Source organism: Taurulus bubalis (genome assembly GCF_910589615.1).
Source record: "Taurulus bubalis genome assembly, chromosome: 2".
Lineage (NCBI taxonomy): Eukaryota > Metazoa > Chordata > Actinopteri > Perciformes > Cottidae > Taurulus > Taurulus bubalis.
Window position 1 is genome coordinate 29,737,191 of NC_136590.1, and position 19,863 is coordinate 29,757,053.

The 19,863-nt window shown below is 41.6% G+C and overlaps 1 protein-coding gene across 1 annotated transcript; it reads right to left on the reverse strand.

Moving 5' to 3' along the window:
- Positions 1-207: 207 nt before the first annotated feature.
- aff4 (AF4/FMR2 family, member 4) lies at positions 208-19,173 on the reverse strand (the record flags this gene model as incomplete). Its single annotated transcript, XM_079236052.1, has 21 exons — positions 208-335; positions 1,045-1,268; positions 1,597-1,640; positions 1,783-1,876; positions 2,080-2,151; positions 2,720-2,856; positions 3,698-3,761; positions 4,129-4,226; positions 4,534-4,768; positions 5,101-5,186; positions 5,937-6,088; positions 6,236-6,983; positions 7,229-7,373; positions 7,804-7,896; positions 8,105-8,168; positions 8,273-8,300; positions 8,685-8,771; positions 8,928-8,966; positions 9,281-10,090; positions 13,010-13,139; positions 19,157-19,173. The coding sequence occupies 21 exons, from the start codon at positions 19,171-19,173 to the stop codon at positions 208-210; spliced, it is 3,495 nt and encodes a 1,164-aa protein (XP_079092178.1).
- Between the last annotated feature and the right edge of the window lie 690 nt (positions 19,174-19,863).

The window sequence follows — 19,863 nt, forward strand, 5'->3', positions numbered from 1 at the left end:
GAGAAGTTCATCACGTGTGTGCGTATGGAGAAGCAGAGGTGGACTGTGTGTGTGTATACAGTACATCATTGTATGTGTGTCTGTGGGCGCATGCGTGACTGTCTTTGAGCACATGTTCCTTAACTGAAGGTGTGTGTGTGTGTGTGTGTGTGTGTGTGTGTGTGTGTGTGTGTGTGTGTGTGAGCAGCGAGCGGGAACGAGTCCTTGCTAGGGAATAAGCTTAGCGTCCAGACGCAGCCAGTGGAGGCCCTGCCGCGTGTAACGCAGCAGTTCTGTCATGCTGCTGGTGTTGAAGATCAGAGGACCCATCACCTTGTCCAACTCTAAAAAGAATTCTGGGAAAACAAAAAGACAAAGCAAGAGGCGTCAGTGCCAGTTTGAAAGCCTTGTTTTCTGTTCACTATTTCTTAATAATCAACTAAATGATTAGTCTATATAATGTCAGAAAATAGTGAAATACTATTTTCTAAAAGCTGAAGATGGATGTCTTAAAATTGCTCATTATAACCAACCAACAGTTCAACCCAAAGATATTCAGATTTCACATATTCTGATATTTAATTTAATGCTGATCAAGTAATTGTTTCAGCACCATTAAATTGTTAATATTCATAAGGAGTTCTAGCTGATCCCCATAGTACAAAAGCAAATTGTTCAGGGTATTTCTGCCAGACAGTAGAGACGTAAAAGGGAAAGGAAAGTCGACACACAACTGAGGTCTCCATTAAACAGTCAGACTGTATATTTCATTTTGAAACTAAAAGTGCTGGAATTGTAGGAAACTTACAGAATATTAGCATTACCAGTTGCGACACATCAATGTTCTAAAATAAACCTCGTACTGAAGTCATAAAAGCAAAAGGCCGATGCTATAATATTACAGAATTTGGATTGAGACTTTGGTGGGTGTAACACGGATAAGTATACTTTTCAGTCTTGGGATCTGTCAGGAATGCCCCTTTTCATTTGGGTCCGACAGTCAACGACAGTCCCAAGTATTGATTTGTCCCAAAACATGGTTCGATGTTAAAAAAGGTAGTTTACCTTTCTGCTCCTTGGATAGTTGCTCCGCCTGGTCCCAGACCTCAGTGGCGTACAGGAAGTTGGAGGTGACCTGGACGTAGCTGGCAGCCATCTGGTGGATACGCTGAGGTATGGTCACAGACGAGCTGGCACTGCTGCTGCTGCTGCTGCTGCTGACTGACGAGTAGCCACCGGCCGGGCCCGGCGACAGTTTGGGAGACACTGGAGAGGGCATACCTGCCTTACTGATGTCGGAAACAGAAAAGAGCCTGGTCATGACAGTGCTGGCTGAAGTTTTTTTTTTGTCAAAAATGACCGTTAACCAACTGAATATCGGCCCTGATAGTAATATTTATGTAATTGCAGCCCAGAATGATGCAAGAGCATCCAACTGTTCTTCATAACAGAAAGTTAAGAAATCTACTGCACTGTAAAATAACATTCTGTGAAATTCTTAAACTTTTAACAATTGGCAAAATGTCAAACTTATTCCCTCTCAACATGTGCAGGAAACAGATGTCTTCTTTACGATTATGTTTAATCTCCAAAACAGCGAGGAAGGAGATGACTTACTTTCCAATTCCAGGAGAGGGAGCCTGGGTGTTACTCAGAGAATTCTGTCAAACAAAATGAAGGGGAAGAACATTATGTACAAAGCAGGTTACACATTCACATAAATAGTAAACTACATGAATGGAATTCATATTGCGTTTGAAGTTTCACCAAACTTGATTTCAGCTTCCAGGAAACAAAATGTACCTTTAAGTGTTCAGTGAGTGTTTTGGAGTATTTTAGTGCGCTGTCTTTCCTCAGCTTGAATAACCGCAGGTAGAGGAGCGACTGGCATCGGAGGCTGGAAAGAGAAAAAAAGAGGTTAATTTTGATCTAAAACATGCAAAGAAAACAGCAATGACCAGAGATCGGGGGATTGCTTGAATAGACGACCTTCCTTCCAATCAAATAGCGAGGGTTTTGAGGACTGTTGGTTGAAGGCTAAGGACAGGACGACGCCTCTTTAAATGAAATACATCCGCTGCTGTCAGACAGCGTACTTACCAAAGCACAGCAAGCCTCTTGTCTGCGGAAGTAGCATCTGGGGCCAGGTAGCTTTTTAACTTCATAGTGTATCTGAAGACAGAGACAGACATTATTTTTTTTGTTTCTTGGAGAACCAACTGCTTAGGTCATTACAGACATTTATTTAAATAAAAGTTACATGTAATACACTGACTTTCTGTTTAAAATAGTACTCTGCACTTCTATAACATGAACCTACAATGGCAGAACCAGGAATATCATCTTTTTTAATTCCAAACATTCGTCTTTCTTGTCAAAACCTGCTGCCTACATTACCCACAGTCCAACTTGACCACCGTCAGTTCATTTGGATATCGCGTGTGTTATGTTAGCATCAGGTAAAGTAGCCTCACACCGCTAGCCACAAGCAGAGATGAGGATCCGGCTACAGAGGTCGAGTAAGCTCACTTCTTTCTAACTCCACATCCTGAGGTTAGTTTTCATATTCAAACTTCTAGTCTTCAGCCACAACTGACGCTGACTCGAGTGACATCACTAAAGGCAATTCGGATTACGCAGTGGTACCACACAGGACCGGTGGACAGACTTTGATGTGAACAAAATGGTGGAGGCCCCCTCTAAATTGTTACAATGAAAAGAAAAGTATATTTGTCCTTACTTGATGAGCTCCACCGTTTCTGCATACATGGGGAAGGGAGACTTTGCTTCTTGAGCGCTCTTCTCCAGAGCGTTACCACATTCAATGAAAGACACTACAGCGTCCAGGTAGTACACCGCCTTCTCAAAACGGTCCAACTGTAAGAGAAGTAACAGGGACACAACCATGAAATCACTGATGGCGGTGTATCCCGAGTTAGTGAGCATTTACTGGTCTAATGGGGCTTTTCTTTCTGAACCTGGCACAGCAGTGCACACCTAAATGCTGTTCACATAATTTGACATGGTTTTGGCATGGCCATGTTGCATAACTCACATGGTTAGGTGTGGAATACAATAAACTCTTTTAATAACAGCAGCAACAACTCACTTAAGTATGCGTTGGCCTTTAAATGGAATGTATAACATCATCGATGTGGACTAATGAACCGTAGTGAGGTTTAATTGATTTTCCACATATTCCAGTTATATTAGATACATTGAAAGTGTATCCATAATGTACAATATTATTTTAAAGAAAATACAAATATTATTGCTTATTGTTTTCATCAATATTGTGTGTGTTTATTTGTTATGTTAGCATGCAACCAGGTCGGGTATCTCAGGTCAAATCTATGGTAAGTCATTAATACCAGTGCGGCACTTAAATATAGTCACATTCAGCAAGCCGTTAACAAACAGTTTAAAACAAAATATATTTTTAAACATACTGCTCAATAACAGAGCACAGAGAAAGAAGGACTTTTGACAATAAATTATAAACAATCATATAAATGTGAGCAATAAAAAGGAAATTGTTTAAAAATGTAACAGTGTTGCTATGTCAAGCATTAATGTCCATGAAAACCTTGCCAGGATGTTGTTTGACATTAAAATGTCCGGACCTCGTTTAACAACCTCTCCTCTGCTTTGCATGCGGCATCTGACACTGCATCTTCTCAATTACACATGTAAATAGGCATGAAGCTCACGCTCTTACCAGTGCATCTGCATTGTGTTTCAGTTTCTTGGCCTCTTGCAAGTAGTGATCTGCCGAATGGACCCTGAAACAACATTATTAACAGGTCAAACTGATTTAATTACTTCTCTGAACCAGCATACATTTCCACTGGGCACAGATATACATGAAAACAACATAGGTATTCTCCCATTAAATCAAACCACAAAACAATAGACAAAAACATAAGAGGAAAGACTGTTCTTTCTTTACCTCTGCATGAAAAGGACACAGATTCCCCACAGAGAGCCTTTTAAAATGGAAATGTACGTCATCTCTCCTGCATGCAGGCACATCTATGCATGACCTTCCCAACCTCCTGCAGCTTTATGCATCAAAGGCAACCCTAGATCCCCAGTTCTTTCTGCATACCCTGCTGAGGGGTTATCCACAGTGGAAAGAGCTCCTCTTACCTGTCCTCAAACACCAGCTTGGATCTCTGAGACTTGGAGCCGTCTGTGGAGAGTGGAGGCACAGCCAGCTGGTTATCGCAGCCCTTTGAGGATTTCTCCTGCAGAGACAGCAAGCGAGAGGGAATAAAGTTTCAGGAAGAAAAAAAAAAAAAGGGGCCTGGTGTTTGAAGTGGAGGATACAAATTGATACAAAAATGTTTTGCGCTCAATGGATGTTGGGCATATACAATATATAGCAGCTATGTTCTTGTCCTTTAAAACATGCTTCAATATTTAAGTTCCTCTGGGGGGGGAATTTAACAGTTGGCAAATTTGATGAAAGACTGTACTTGCACTTCCCAGTATCCACAATGCCAGGTATTCACGCGACAGCAAATGGCCGGGGATAAGGTTACACGGACTCACCTTGCCGTCGCGTGTGCTGCGCCCCTTGTCCTCTCCTTTTCTGTGTTTGGAGGTGGAGTTGCCCTTGGTGCTGTAGCTTCCCTCTTTTCCACTTCCTGTCCCGCTAGACAACGAGGTGGAGGACTGGCTGACTGTCCTTTTTCGACTCGGATGCTCTGCCTTGGGCGTCCGCTGAAGACCTGACATTGAAGGCGAGGGGACTGGCTCCTCTTTCTTCTCCATAGACCTCTTCGGCCTGGTGGGATATGAATCGGCATTGTAACGCTATTTAAATAACGGACCATCGCAAAGTATTTACACTACAGATCAATATTAAGATCGTAGCCGAGATGTCATTATTATGAAGATTAATACGTGCGGCTTAAAGAGCCTATAATGTAATTAAGCTATTTCTCTGAGTCTTTATACTTTGATGTTATAACTAGAGTTTACAGGGTTTTTTTTGTGAATTGTAAGAATAGTGAAAATTAAATCTGGCAAGCTTCAGGTTACCTGTAAAGAAATGAAGTACTACTGTTCAGTGTTTTAGAGTTAAGGATAATCAGAAGGAAAAGGAAGGATACCCACTCTTTACTGCTGTTTTTATGATGAGATAGGGACTTCTCCTCTAGCTTGCAACGCTTGATCTCTGGCTTTGTGCCATCTTCATCATTCTAAAAGACAGAAAGGTCACAGGAAATTAAAAGACACATTCAAGGATTTATTGGCGTGTGTACAGGCCTCTGTAGGAAGGGATTTGATGACAAAGAAATGTGCAACCCAGCACTTGAACTCATATGAAGTGCAGTACAACCTTCTGCCAATGCTTAATGGTTCCCTAACTCACTGTTACACCCAAACATAGCACTTAGATTCAAAGTCTTTATTTGGTAGTTTCACAGCTATGATGACACATTATGAAACCAAAATGAAACAATTATTACGTCCCAGAGGAAAGTAATAATGAAAAAAAGATCCAAATAAAAAGCAGTTTAATCTTTTTGTGACGTTGTTTAGTCATTTAACTATTATTTAGGTCAATTTGCTTGTGTTCATAAGACAATATTGAAGAGCAGTCCAAAATCTGTAAATAAAAAAAAAGCCATCCCAAGCAAGTTTTTCTCTCATTGGTCAGGAATGTGACCTGGGAAGATGTGCCTCTAAAGGCTTCTTCGCATCATGCCAACTTGATTAAATTATCTTAATAAGGATAGTCATTTTGTCTCTAGACAATCTCCGCCTGCTCATGTCCACATTGGCTCAAACCAATAGAACCGTGGGGGCGAAACATTCCAGGTTGAACCAACTAGTGAGCTAGGTTTGAATAACACCACCCTTACACTTTTCAAAGCGAGAAAAACATTTTAAGATTGATCAAAACAGCAGATAATACAGACAGGAATTTGCTCTATCCAGTCTCATACCTTGTGTTTCCTCTTGGCCTTACTAGAGCTCTTCTCAGAGGTCTGTTTGCTGAAGTCTTTGCTGTCCCTGTCTAGAGAGTCGTCCCTCTCCACTTTTATCTCTGCAGGCTCCTTGTAGGGCCGCCCAGGGATCCTAGAAAGCAAGCTAAGATCTATAGGAAATGGGGAGGAAAAGGAAGGGAAGGGTACGGTTTAATTTGTTCCTAAGAAAAGAAAAGCTTCAGCAGTGTGCACTCCAGTTAGACAAATGTGAAACAAGTGCACAGAATGCAGAGAGAATTTGTGCAGCTTTGACTAACCTATCTTCACTAGTAAAACCTGGTGCTGGGGCTGCCTTGTAGGGTAGCGCTCCTCAGGGTCACTGAGAGGAGACAACAGCTCTTTTTCTTCCATTGGAGAAAACACACACACGGGGGTCCTGATACTCTCTGTGTACTTGGGCGTTTGCGACGAGGACGGGATGCTGTCATTCCCCTCAGAGTCTGACGATGAAGAGTCTGTGTCGACAAACTCACGAGACTTCTGTGAAGTCTTGGTGGGTGCCTTGGCCTTGCGTTTATCTGCCGTAGTGACAGCAGCCGCAGTGGGTCTCGGAGAGGATTTAGTTTCTTTTTTAATGCTTGGTTTGCGAGAACCCTTAGTAGCAGCTTTAGGTCGATGAGGAGGCATCTCTGGTGCCGGCTCACTCTCCACCCTCAGTCCTCCCTTGGGTTCCTCCACCACCGGAGGCTTCTCAGACTTTTTGGGCTGTTTTTTACCCACACTCCTTCGCGGATTTGTGCCACCCTCACTTTGGGCGGGGGATTTTTGCCGACCGCGGCCACCCTCCGCACCCTTTTGTGCCGCCCGTAGGTCCCTGCTTGGGGTAGGCGCAGCTGAGTCTTTTGAACCCCCTCCCTGGCTACTATAGCCGCGTCCTGAGCCATTATCCCTGCCCTCTTTTTTGCACTTGGTTGGAACATTGTCCACTGGAGAGGCTGGAGAGAACTGCTTGGCCTTCTTGAACCAGTTGTCCAGCTGCCACTTGTTGGCCATGGGTTGTTCAGGCTGAAGGGGAGCAAGAGAATACACCGACGTAAGACTTTGTATTTGCGAGAGAAAATTATTGAACACAAGTATGAAACCCAGTCAAACATAAAAGATGGCAGAAGAAAGAACAATTGATGCCATGTAACTATTACAACCAAAAATGAGGGTGGACAGAGAGCAGTTCAATTTAAAACGATGGCGGAGTACCAAATCATCACTAAGTAGCACTTGAGCTTTGCACAAAGCTACTGGTAAGTCGTTACCTCAGGAGAGGCGGGCCGCGGGTGCTCATTGGCTTCACTGTCGGTCGTGCTGCTTTCACTCTCGCTGTCGGAGCCCGAGCTGCTCTCTGAGCCGCTGTGGCTGCTGGAATCATCCCTTGATTGCTCCGCTCCTTCACTGTTATTGCTGTTGTCACAGGAAAAAGTGTAAAACGGCATTATACTGTGTGCAAAAGGAGTGCAGAACACTTTCAGTCATGTTGTACATACTGAAGGATGAATACAAATAAACAAAATTGTGTTGCGTTTAAGATCTTGCTAAATCCCATGGACACATTTCTTTGCTCCATGCGAATATTTGAAGTGTTCAATATGCTGATGATCTCTGGAAAATTGATGGCAACACTTTTATAGTTGAGGATTTTCCTGAACCACTACATATAGATTAGATATTTTTTTTAACGGTTCCATATTTGATTTTTCAGCTGTATTCAGAATTTTCCTCACAATGCAGTTATTGTCACTGCTAACACGCACTGTTGATTTTGTGTAAAGGTGTGGATGTAATGTGTGCAAAGGTTGAGGCTCCCCGTAAATGTACACGTGTTATGGTTTACCTTGCGGAAGTGTTCCTTGAGGCATTCTTTGCAGAGTCCTGTTCTCCATCACTGTCCTCACTGCTGCTGAGCTTCAGGTCATCTTCTAGTACACTGAAATAGAGGAATGACACTAAATTAAATATTTGTGCTTCAGTAGTGTAAATGGTGGCTGCGTCTACATAACTTAGTGAGGTCATCTATGGACGTCTGGTTACTTAATGTTTCTTACCTTGTCATAACTCTTTGTTGTCTAAATCAATACTTGGAAGACTTAAACATGGGCTTTAGTGAGAAAAGTAGGAAAAGATTGAGCACTTACGTGGGCTGGTCATCGCAAGCTTTGGACTGGTGGCTGCTAGAGCTCTTGGACGAACTACCTCGCTCTAAAAAACACAAACAAAACTCATGAGCAATTAGCATAACAAATATAGATATATACATATTTATTGTATATTGGGTTTGAATCAGAAATAAGTGTGGTACTCACTGTGCCCACTTGGAAAAGGGTGAGAGTCCTGAGGTAAAAAAACACAAACACATTCCGAATTATTTTCACAAACCCAAAAGATTTGCCCATTTTAACAATCAATGACAAAAACATAAATCAATTTTAAATGGAACTCCTTGAGTTTATGATGTTCATTAGCACGTTATTGACACTTAGAAGGTTAAAACAACTTTCATTTAGTTTCTGTGTTAGTTTCACTATCAGATATTAATCAAATATCAATCCATATAGTTCCAGCACTTTATAGTTCCAATTAGACGGCCACAAAAAGGTTTCTCTGGTTTGGTTGCAATTGCTGTGTACGGTCTGTTTGCACCGAACAAGACACATCACAACACATGACACATAATTGGAGTCACACAGTAAACAGAGGGACCGGTGCAATGCCGACCTTGGTGGGGAATGGAAACTTGGAGGGCTCTGTTTTGCATGGAGTGTGGATGGCTGTCAGCGGAGGGGGCCACGACTGAGTCATTTCCTGAAAGAAAGAAAGAATAAACACACACGGAAAAATGTGAACATTAGTGGTAAGGTGTGAGTAATGCAAAGTGCTCTTTCACTGACTCGAGCAATAGGTTGTTTTTTTTTCCTCTCCAAATACTTTTGATGAAACGTTTTAACAAAATACAATTACCTTCAGAATCTCATCGACACAGTTGGCGTCACCAGATCCCTAAAAGACAGAAACATCTTGTTTAACACGTTTTCATAATCAACATGATGGTCAGTGCTGCAGGTGAGAGGAGGAGGAGTCATTCTTAAGACATTTTATTAGACCTACAAGTTCATTCAGACCAAGTGCAACATGCTGCGAGGTAATCTCTTCCAGTTATTACATCATCATTATGAATATATGCTCCAAACATTAACACCGCTCTGCCATTCTTAGACCATACATTCGATATACAATGACTGCTACTATAGATTTCTCCCTTAAATGCCACACATTAACATAGAATTTATGGAAAGCCCGTTGACAAGCCTTACCTCTACAGGCTGTGAGGGGATCTTGAGTTTGGAAAGTGAGGCCTTGCTGTTGGACTTCATCTCTCCCATGGTGCTGCTGTGCGACTGTCCACTGTAGCCTTCTGCTTGTGAACTCTTGGGTTCTGCTGTTTCCTGGCCGTCCATAGGCCGCACATACGCTGTGGGCTTCTGCAGCATGGAGCTTGGATGCTTGGACATGAGAGAGGGGGGAAAAGCCTGACTCGAGTGCTGTCCAGTGGGGAAGGTGGTGTGAACCCGTGAGGGAGAGTCCCAGTTGGCCTCTCTGTCTCGTGGGGACTTGGAGCGGTAACGCTCCTTGCTGTGATGCTGCTCGGCAGACAAGGAACTCCGCAAGTGGCTGTTGCTGCTGGAGGAACTCAGCGAGCCCTTGGCCGGACTCGATGTGTGCGGCTTTGAGTGCTCTGACCCTCCGCTGTGTTTACTCGACTTCTTTTCCCGCACCTCCCCTCCGTGTCTTTGGCTACTGCTGCTGCTGCTGCCGCTACTGCCACTACTCCTCTGGCTACCGTGCCCGCCCTGGAGTCCTGAGCGTTTCTGGGACTGGGACGAAGATCCACCTGCTGCGGGGCCAACAGGAGTCCACTTGCTGCTCTGGCTGCTGCCACCGCTACCGACGCCGCGCTGGTCCCCGCCAAACAAAGGTGGGCCCGATTTCTCCTCGGAGGAAGACGAGCTGTTAGATGGTTTACCGCCAAGCTTAGGAAGTGTGTCACCAATCGGCTCTTTCATCTCGTCGTAATTGCCCAGCATGCTCTGAATACGGCTTGACAGTTTATCTTCCTTGCTGGACTGAAGAGAGAAGCAGAGAAGGGGGGAGGGAGAGGTGGGGAAGAGGACAGAGTGATGATGAAAGAAAGAAATATAGAAAAACACAGCCATAGAGAAAGGAGACAGAAAATTGGTTGAGAGGAAAATAAGTGAGAGAGAAACGAACAGAGGGAAAGCAGGGAGGAGAAAAGAGGGGCAGAGAAAACAGTCATTATGGGCACAAGTTCAACACTTGGGTTAATTGCTTTGCTTTCTATCAAAAATGGAGAAAATGTATTACTCCAACAAAGAAAAACTTAAAAATCACAAAAATATGCAAAAAGAGCATAATTCAAATGCAGATTTACATCTGACAAAAAAGTAAGAAACTAATTATATCCTGAACCATGTGTCATCAGTTTTACATTTAAAATAATTGACTTTGAGAACATAATCGATTGAACATGGAGATCTGTCAATCATTCAGTTAGCGCATTCAAAATGGGGGCCCCCCTGGTCAGTCCACACCCATCTGTTAACACAGATAAGTCCACCCATAATTCCACCACAAAAGGTTAATCAATCACTTTAAAGCCACAGGTTCCAGCCGACCTGCTCGCAATCAGCCCGTGACAGTCTGTGCAAAATATCCAGTTTCACATGAAGCGTTGGACCTCTATTATGTTTGACAGATTCGCACACGGGGTGAGGAAACACAAGCCGTTATCTGTTGCAGGAAACGTTAACTAGCTTGGTCATAACATGCACAACCACTACCTCCTGCTAGCACGGCCTGGCTCACACGTGTGTAGTTGGTGAAGTGGCGCGTCATGGTACGAACATAAATGGTGCGTTTTATTATGATTGTATTAAAAACACCCAGTGGAACAAAAACACTGCAGCTTTTTGTGAATACAAGTACTCAATACAAGTTCTTCAAAAAGGGTAATACTCTGGTTTATCACACATACTGGCACATATGTTGGTGTAAAAGTAAATTATAAACACCTGAATCATTACACAGTTGGTTCATTGTTCTGAAAATATTGTCTAAACAGAACACGTACATATTGCATTAGACCGCCTTGTCCGTCTGCAGAAACGCTCTCACAAACCTTTTTAGGAACTTTACTTCCATGTTGACCTTTTCGCCTGCAAAAACGACAAACTACGGCATTAGTTTTGAATCTGTTACCCGTCTAATTTGCCAAATCTTTGTGGTTAAAATGCCGTGAAAAAAGGCAAACATGAATGTGATTATTGGATTTGTTATGTCCTTTTCTTAGTTCCTGGGGCTAGTTGGATCTCGGCACAATTAAAAAAGGACAACTTCAATCAAATTCAAAAAAGATGATATGCATTTTTATACAGTGCGTGTACGTATCCTCAAATATACCAATATCAATATTTAACAGATAATTGTGTGCTCATCACTCTGTGCAGCCGAGTTAAAAGTATGTGAGCTCAGCACCGTAAAAATGTTACTGCTTTGCTGGTCTACATCTGGGAGGCCCCAGCTGCAGCTGCGTGCACACATGGCCTTTAATGCTCAACACAGTAAACTTCCACTTAGTGGAGCATGACAGAATGGGTTGGGTTGGGTGGGTGCAGAGGGGTGGTGCGGGAGGGGGGGAGACTGAAACTTACATAAGACAAGATACAAAGTGTAGTAAAGCCAGTGACTTAAACAGTTGGCCATTTCTGCATTTATTTGCCCTATTGTTTCTAAAGACAGAAAAACAATAACATGCACAACAACAATATTTGCTGCAACTGCCTTTTCTTCTCTTGTGCAAAAGGTCAAGTACTTTCCCCTTCTTCAAAGTCAGCTTTTTATCTTCCATTTTGTTGTGGTCCAAAACACACGTGTCCGCACTCCTCCCTCACCTCTGGTCCCCTTTCTATTCCCAACCTGTCAGGACACATTCCTCTCTGCCTCTTTGATGGCCAACTCTGGCTCAGGAGAGTCGCCACTTACCTCTGCTCAAATCTGGTTAGTGGCAAAGATTAGACCAGTTCAGAGAACTCATATCCTCTTTACAATTATACTGGCCGACCAGGAGCAGGGAGCTGGCTGGCTTACATCTATATGTATCTGAGCACAGGAGGAAGATGTAGGGGGGCATGATAGTCTGTTTACCTTCTTCAGCTGCACAACAAAACAGCTAACCAAAGACAGGTGTTGACAATTCAACCGACTCTTTTGTATCTTGTGCCGAGTTAGTCAATAGCTGATTATCTGACAGCCAATCATCAAGCCAAAAGCTTGGAAAAACACTGTTTTTAATACCCATGATTAACGTAACCACATACTATGTTGCAAACAGATCAGCCAATTACAGCTGGAAATTTGTGCTGAAATCATCTTGATTAAAAGAAGGATCGTCATTGACAAAAGAGCTTGTTCACATATGAAGTGTTCGCATATGAAGTAAGCATTTTATGAGTTTGCCCTATTTAACTTTTCATCCCATAAACTGCAGGATCCTGAAGGTCATTGTGAAAGAGACAAAAGAACAAATCTTTTTTCCATTATTAAAAAGGCAGCCTCAAAATGAGTTCAAGTCTTCAACAAACAGGATTTTCTTGAAAACAACTTAGAGTTAAAAACTAAATCAACTTTTTTTTCTTTCCAGACTGAAGCAATGTAGGAATAAAGTCAAACAAATGTTACATAAAGCGTGCAAACACGCATGTGTACAAAGACACCAAAAAAACAAAGGCTCCCACCTTTGCCATCGAAGCCTAAAGCTAAACAGCAGTTTGACTAAAGAGGCAAACAAAAAAAAAATATATATATATATATTTTTTTTTAAAAGGTGTAGGTGATGACAAAACTGTATCAACATTAATGTTCCTGTACGTTTGTGCAGTTCTCACTTCCTGCCGCTGTTACAAAACTCCTCTGAACTGACAAATCAATTTCATGTCAAAACTGAAGGGAGAGGTAAACAAACTTACCACTTTGTAGGGTTCAGGGAAGAGAGGTGAATTTGCTGGAAAGGCCTCTCCTCCTCCCTGCTGGATTTCTTGATTTCGCCTTTCTCTTTCTTTCATTCGGAGCACATTCCGGTCCTCACGGTTCATGTTGCTAATAACGCAAACAGAACAACAACAAGTCAACATAAGAACACGCCGAGGAAGGACTGTAAGCAGACTCCTTATCTTGTGGTTTTTACAAGGACGGCTGTAAACGACGCAGTATCGTGAAAAAAACACCTGGCGAGTCTCTCAGAATTTCCCTAAAAGTTGCTCCTAAACAGTGAAGTAACATAACTAAACAACATAAGACCTTCAGTTCTCTCTGCTGCTACGATTCCTCGGTTCTGAAATGAACACCAACTAGTTCAAGTTTCCAACTGTTCACCACAAATCATACAGTTAGTCAACCATCAACTGTCCTCTACTTTGAGTCAGTTTTTTTTGGTAAACCCCAAAAAGGACATTCATTAGTGTTACCCCACACCTCATGAACAGAGGGGAGCACAGAGATGTCCAGTGGAGAAAGTAGTCTCTAATAGGCTGGTCTAGACAATACGCAGACGTCTACTTCTCCTGCAAATGATCTGCTTGTACAGATGGTCAATGTAAATTTGTCCCCCATCTGAAACTGCTAACGGACTTTTTCAACATCGTCATACATTGAGAAGTTTGGCAACTACAATTTGAATGGTTGTTTGCTCATAAAATAAATAATTCAAATAGACAAGTTTAGGATTTTTGGAGTAGAGCGTCATTCACTCGACATGAAAATAATATGTAAATCTTTTCAAGAATAGCATGGAGGTAAATCCGCCTGCAATTAAGATTAAACAACCTGCTGCCATTAAACTTTAGCTTGAAGCCATCGACTCCATAACTACAGAACACAGATCGCTGCCCTCACTGAGCATTATGTGTGGAGCGCAAACATGAAATTACAGAGCCATTTGAGGAAAGAAACCTTGTAAACTTCGTAAACGTATGGATTAACACCAGAGAGACAAAACAACACCAAAAACATGTAATAAAGCCGTGTACACTACCAGGGGATAAAACACACGGCTGTTAACGTCTTTTTACAAGTTGTAAAACTTCTGCTGGGCCATTTGGACCGAACAAGTATGTGTATTTAAAAAAGATCAAACGCCACAAACAAGACTTCTGTCTGTAACAGAAAGCAACGACTGCGCTTTTAAAACCAGAAACGAGCAAATTATTAGCGAGGTGTGTCACCTCTCTGTTTAAGTCGACAGCTTTGGGCTCTTCCAACGACAACAATGATTTTAAAGCGGTTGACAGAGTGTGATTATACAGAAGCCACCCTGCCTCCTCCTCAACTATAAACACAACACACAGGGGTGTTATCAATCTTTACTAAGATTACTTTACTAGATTAAAAGAAGCAGATAGGAAACAGATTTCAAAACCAGGAAGAAAAAGAATGAGATGAGAGGGCAGTCAAACTAGGCTACAGTTTCTTGAAAGAATTCACACTGCTTTTACATGAAAACAGATCAGAACAAGCGATCACATGGTAATATCAAGAGCTGCAGGGATGACGTATTATTTTTAGGCCAAACCCAGAAGTTAGCATCTGGTTCCCTCGTACCAAAAGCCAATGAGATTTTTAGAGGGGATTATAAATAATTACAGAAAATAGGCTCTATGGCAAACATATGTTAATAATACTGACATGTTTTGTTCAGTCTTCACAAATGAACACAACCCTTTATGATTTTTTGACGCATGGGGTAAATGCAAATCAGCAGAAGTAAAAAGCTATCCACGTGGCAGTCGAATGAGTTAAGAGTACAGACAACAGGGCTTTAAAGCTGGACGAGTCTGCACAATGACGATTTGTAGTCTCATTTAGCCACTTGTTAGCGGCCACCTTCTTTAAAAGACACACAAAAACTTCAAAATTAAAAACGTGGGATATTCGTAGAACAAATCGTTAAAATCTCTAAAGCTTTTGTTGACCACAGTCCTTATTTCAGGCATCTGACTAAAAGGCCATTAAAAAAAAAACAGACTTTGAGACGAGGGAACCAGAAGTCCAAATCATTCTCCGGGTTTTCAAAACTGATTCCTGCAGCAATCTATTGCAGACCTAGTCATGCAAACACTTGTTCCACATTTTTACAAATTCAGACTTGTTATCAGTAAGCTTATCAGTAAGTCTAAATTGTAATTTCCCAACCGACGCCTTCACAACGCCTCTGCCTGTTTTACGTCATCAACAACACCCAACTATGAGTCATCACTCCTTACAGGCAACTTGAGTATAGCTCAGTAGGCTACATCAAGCCAAAGCTCAGGAGGCGACCAAGGCCACTGTGAACTGTTTGAGACACACCATTAGCACCAGTGTTATCAGCAGGTGTGTCAAGAAAAGAAGAAAACATTGTTTTGGTAATCCACCATCCAAACATTCATCAACACCCCACGGTTTCTCTCTAAACGTACTTCTCAGTTGTGCTGGAAGTTTAGACTACACATTATCTCAAACTAAAAAAAAAAAAAAACACTGTTGATGGTAAATTGCACAATACCGAATGTGCAACGACTGAATGGACAACTGGTCTCCTTGAGTATATACTACAGCTAACAGAGCTGAAGATTTACTGCCACATCCTAGTTTATTCTGCTTGACGTTAGTTATTTTTCCAAGTACCAACATCATGTAATGGTCTTTCATGCTGTAAATGTAGTCTGTGGTTTGAGAAAAAGCCAGTTTCATGCCCTCGACATAACTGTTTCTACATCTCCACAGATTACAAATAACCAAACAAAATGCTTATATTCCATGGGTGCATTTAGTATGCTGGTATAATATACACACATGTAAGTTAGCCTGCTGACCTCAGTTTTGGAGTCGGGCTGAATCTGTGAATGGGCAACTGTTAGAACAGTGTTAAATGTTTATGTGTGATTGTGTGCTCTATGTTCTTATTTATATGTATTTTTACTGTATAGCTTTTAGGACGATTTTAAAATGTTTTGTAAAGTGCCTTTGAGTACCATGAAAAGTACGATATCAATTAAATGCATTATTATTATTAAATAATTAAAAGCCCCAGGCGCAGAATCCTTTGTAAACAGTGCTCCTGTCCATTCTGCCCAACTATTTGACCCAAACTATTGTTTTTGTATTAGCAGAACAGGGGGTTACACCATTGCATACTGTAGCACAGTACTTGATCCCACTAGAGGCTCAATCGTCTGCTTTTGGGTTCAACAATAATGTTCGTATTTAGGCCGATACCAGCCAGCAGTCCGCTTTACTTTTGTGCCTTTGCAACATGCGAATAAGTCAATTGACATCCGGGAATCTTTCTTGGGTAAAATTATAGGATAAATATATCATCCATTTCCTGGGTTGTTTTTCAAAAGATAACTCCAGTCTTTTTAAGAAAAATAAAAGTCAGTGTGCTTTTGTTTTGTAATAAATAAACCAAGTGCCCAAATGGCAAAAAAGAATGTGAACAACTTGGCAACATGATGCGACTATGGATCACACATCTGAGCACAACCTGTTTTTTAAGTTGGCCGTAGACCAGCCTAGAAATTCAAACTACGTTCTATGGAAGTAAACCAAAACCCAGTTCAACAATGCACTGCCTTCATATGACTGATAAAAACTGAACCGATAGGCATTCTGTAAATATTTACAGATCATAAGTGTCATAAGAACATTTTTCTATCATTTAGGAGTAAAGGCACAAAAAAAAGAGTTCTTGTTTGGAAGAAATTGTGAGCCCTTGATAGATAAATATGAAGAGTCCTATAAAAAGCAAACTTTTCTGAATAACAAGATGTGTGGACAAACTTATGTATAAGAATCAAGAGATGTTGAGAAACAGTTTCCAATTCATCTCATAGATTCCTGAAAAGGTTTGAACCAACCGCACTTCTGTCTGCATTGCACATTTACAACATGATAGATGGAAGCTACTGTGTGCAAAGTGTGGCTTAGCATAACAAACTTCAGGCAGGATGGAGAAAAATGTAACCACTGCGCTAAAATAATCTTTCGTCTAACATGACAGAGCAACTACTACGGCGTGGTGAAGGGGATATCCCCAGTCATATTCATAATGCTCCAGAATCAGTTCATGCTAGATGCCAAACAGCATCTCCAACTTACTTTTAAATCTTGAGTCTACTTTTTTTAGGCAAGAGTTGGAGGATTTCCCTTCCTAGTTAAGGGGAGCCTGGTTGAGAATATTTCTCATTTCTATTTGGGTGCATCAACAAAGACTGGGAAGTGTACAAATAAGACATGACTCAATAATAGTGGTGTAACTGTCGATCCATTATCCACAGATCTCCCCTCGCGGTTCGGCATGCATGTGAACATTAATGACACAGTTTAACATTCATCATCACATTATAAAAATTAAGTTTTACTGACTATTGTTATCTGCCAATATTCAGTAAAACATGCGATCAGGACATCTGCATTTATGCTTTTCTAGTCCCCGATCTCTGATAATGTACTGTATGTAATATTGTAAACAACCAATCTGTGTTCAAGAAAGCTGGTAAATGTGGCAGCACCGCAAATGGCCAAAGAACGAAGGATCAAGGTGTCAAACATACGGCCCGCGGGCCGGATCCGGAACTCCATGGGGTCCAGTCCAGCCCGCGGGATAATTGTTAAAATTGTAAAAAGAAAAAAACTAGCAGAGCCGAGGTGCGAACCACTGATCCTCTGATTGAAAGATGGGCACGCTAACCATTAGGCCAAAGTCGCAATGGATTGAAGCACTGACATTACTACAGATATTGCTCAACTGCGAGGGAATCAGAGGAGAGCCCAGGCAGGTAAACAGTGGGCTGATGTCTGACTTTTGGGTCTTTATGTTTCTAGTTTATTGAAGAAAGACCTTAAAATAGGGTTTAACATCCAAAAACCTTCACCAATAATTTAAAACAGAGAAATATTGTCGTTATGTATGCGTTATTATGCTGTGATTTTACTGGTCCGGCCCACTTGATATCAAAATGGGCAGTATGTGGCCCCTTCACTAAAATGAGTTTGACACCCCTGATTTGGATGGTTACATCATGATGCGTTCAGGCTCCGTTCAGTGAAAATGAGAATTGGGCGAAGGTAAATTATTAATTATAACATTATCAGGGCGAGTTCACATTAAATAGATCACACGATTTCTTCCAAACAAGAACTCTATTTTGTGACTTTACTCCTTCGTTCATTGGCCATTAGCGTAGCGGCCACGGTTGGTGAGAAACTTAAATAAATTCCGTTGTTTGAAGGAGACATTTATGAACGACATAAATAGATAGAGATCAATAATGACCGGTTTAAAATAACTATAAACGGCTTTAAAAAAATCATCATTAAAACTACCAACGACAAGATATGTTTTAATCGTTTAAATTACAATCTTTTATTTCCTTATTTGAATTGAGTCTATTTTATGAAGGATAAGGCACTTATCAAATACCAGCCCAGTCTGAGAAATACCCAGGACAAGCAGTTAAATATATATTTTACTTGTTTCAATAGCAAACCTTAAGAGGCACAAATCATGAATGAGCCTTGGTTTTAAATGTTGGCCCAAGACTTCAGCCAAGGCCCAAGCCCTACAGAATTGATCAGTTGCCAATATAGTAAGGAAGGCAATTCAGATAATTTCAAAACGAGGACAGAGCATGCCTCAGCCAATCCTTACACAACATGAGTTAAAATTATATGTATTAATATCAAACAGTGGTGGCCATGTGTGTTTATTGTAATCATTCAACAGTGCGCCAAACTGAAAAGGTCAAAGTCTGAGTTGAAAAGGCAGTTAGTTCACTCTGAACCTAAATTAATCAGCTCATCCGTTTCTTTCTCACTCACAACATAACAGCCAGGGCACGACTTCTACACAATCCAAAAAAGAAAAAGGAAAAGAAAGGGAAGAACTCATGGCCATCTGAGCACCATGAATAAAAGGACTGGGATTCTGAGAGACCGCCATTATAGTACGATTTTTTGTTGTCTAAAAACATTTTAGCATGACTTGTACAACGTAGTGAAAATGAAGTTATGTGCTTTATTCTTTCCAGACACCAAGAGAAATAAGTAAAGCAGCCAACTAGCCATGCATTTCTTACCCTGACTGAGAGGCCATGGCCCCAACCACTGAAACATTGGAAGGAGGAGGGAGGAGGATTCAAAGGATCTCCCAAGGATTCAAAAGTATTCTCGTTATAACTTGTCAGCCTAAATTTCTACGCCAACCTCCTCCAGTGAAGACAACCTGGCCCCTTTTTTTCCTTTTTAAATGTATCTGTGGGCGTCCAGCTGGAAGAATGCAACTACAGTTTCTTTACTCGACTCGAAGGTACAGTGCATTTCCTTGGAGTGGTGACAAATCTGACTTAGAGAGGGGAGGGGACTGCTCATTCGCGGTAGATACCACGTCGGCAAACAGCGGGGGTAGTCGCATGCTAGGTGAAGCCAAAGGGGAGAGCTGCAGCTTTTGTTTCTGTATGTGTAGTGTTTTGAGGTTAAGGCATGTGTGGAGAACAAGAGAGGTGAAAAGAGGCCGGGGGTGGGTAAGTGTGTAAATGTTTAGAGTGACTGAGACAGAGAGATGGAATACTAAAAAGAGAGATCTGGCATGTCTCCTGTCCACAGGAGTGTGAGACAGTCCTGGCGGGGCCACTGTTAAATGCTAACAGTGCCATGATTTAATCACAGTAAATTGAGCATAAGGGTTATGTAAAGGAGGCACTTACAGAAAGCATAGTGATGAGGCGTTTGTAGAGACTGCTGAAACATAGTAATGCATCTCTAAGTCAAAATAAAAAAATGGGTC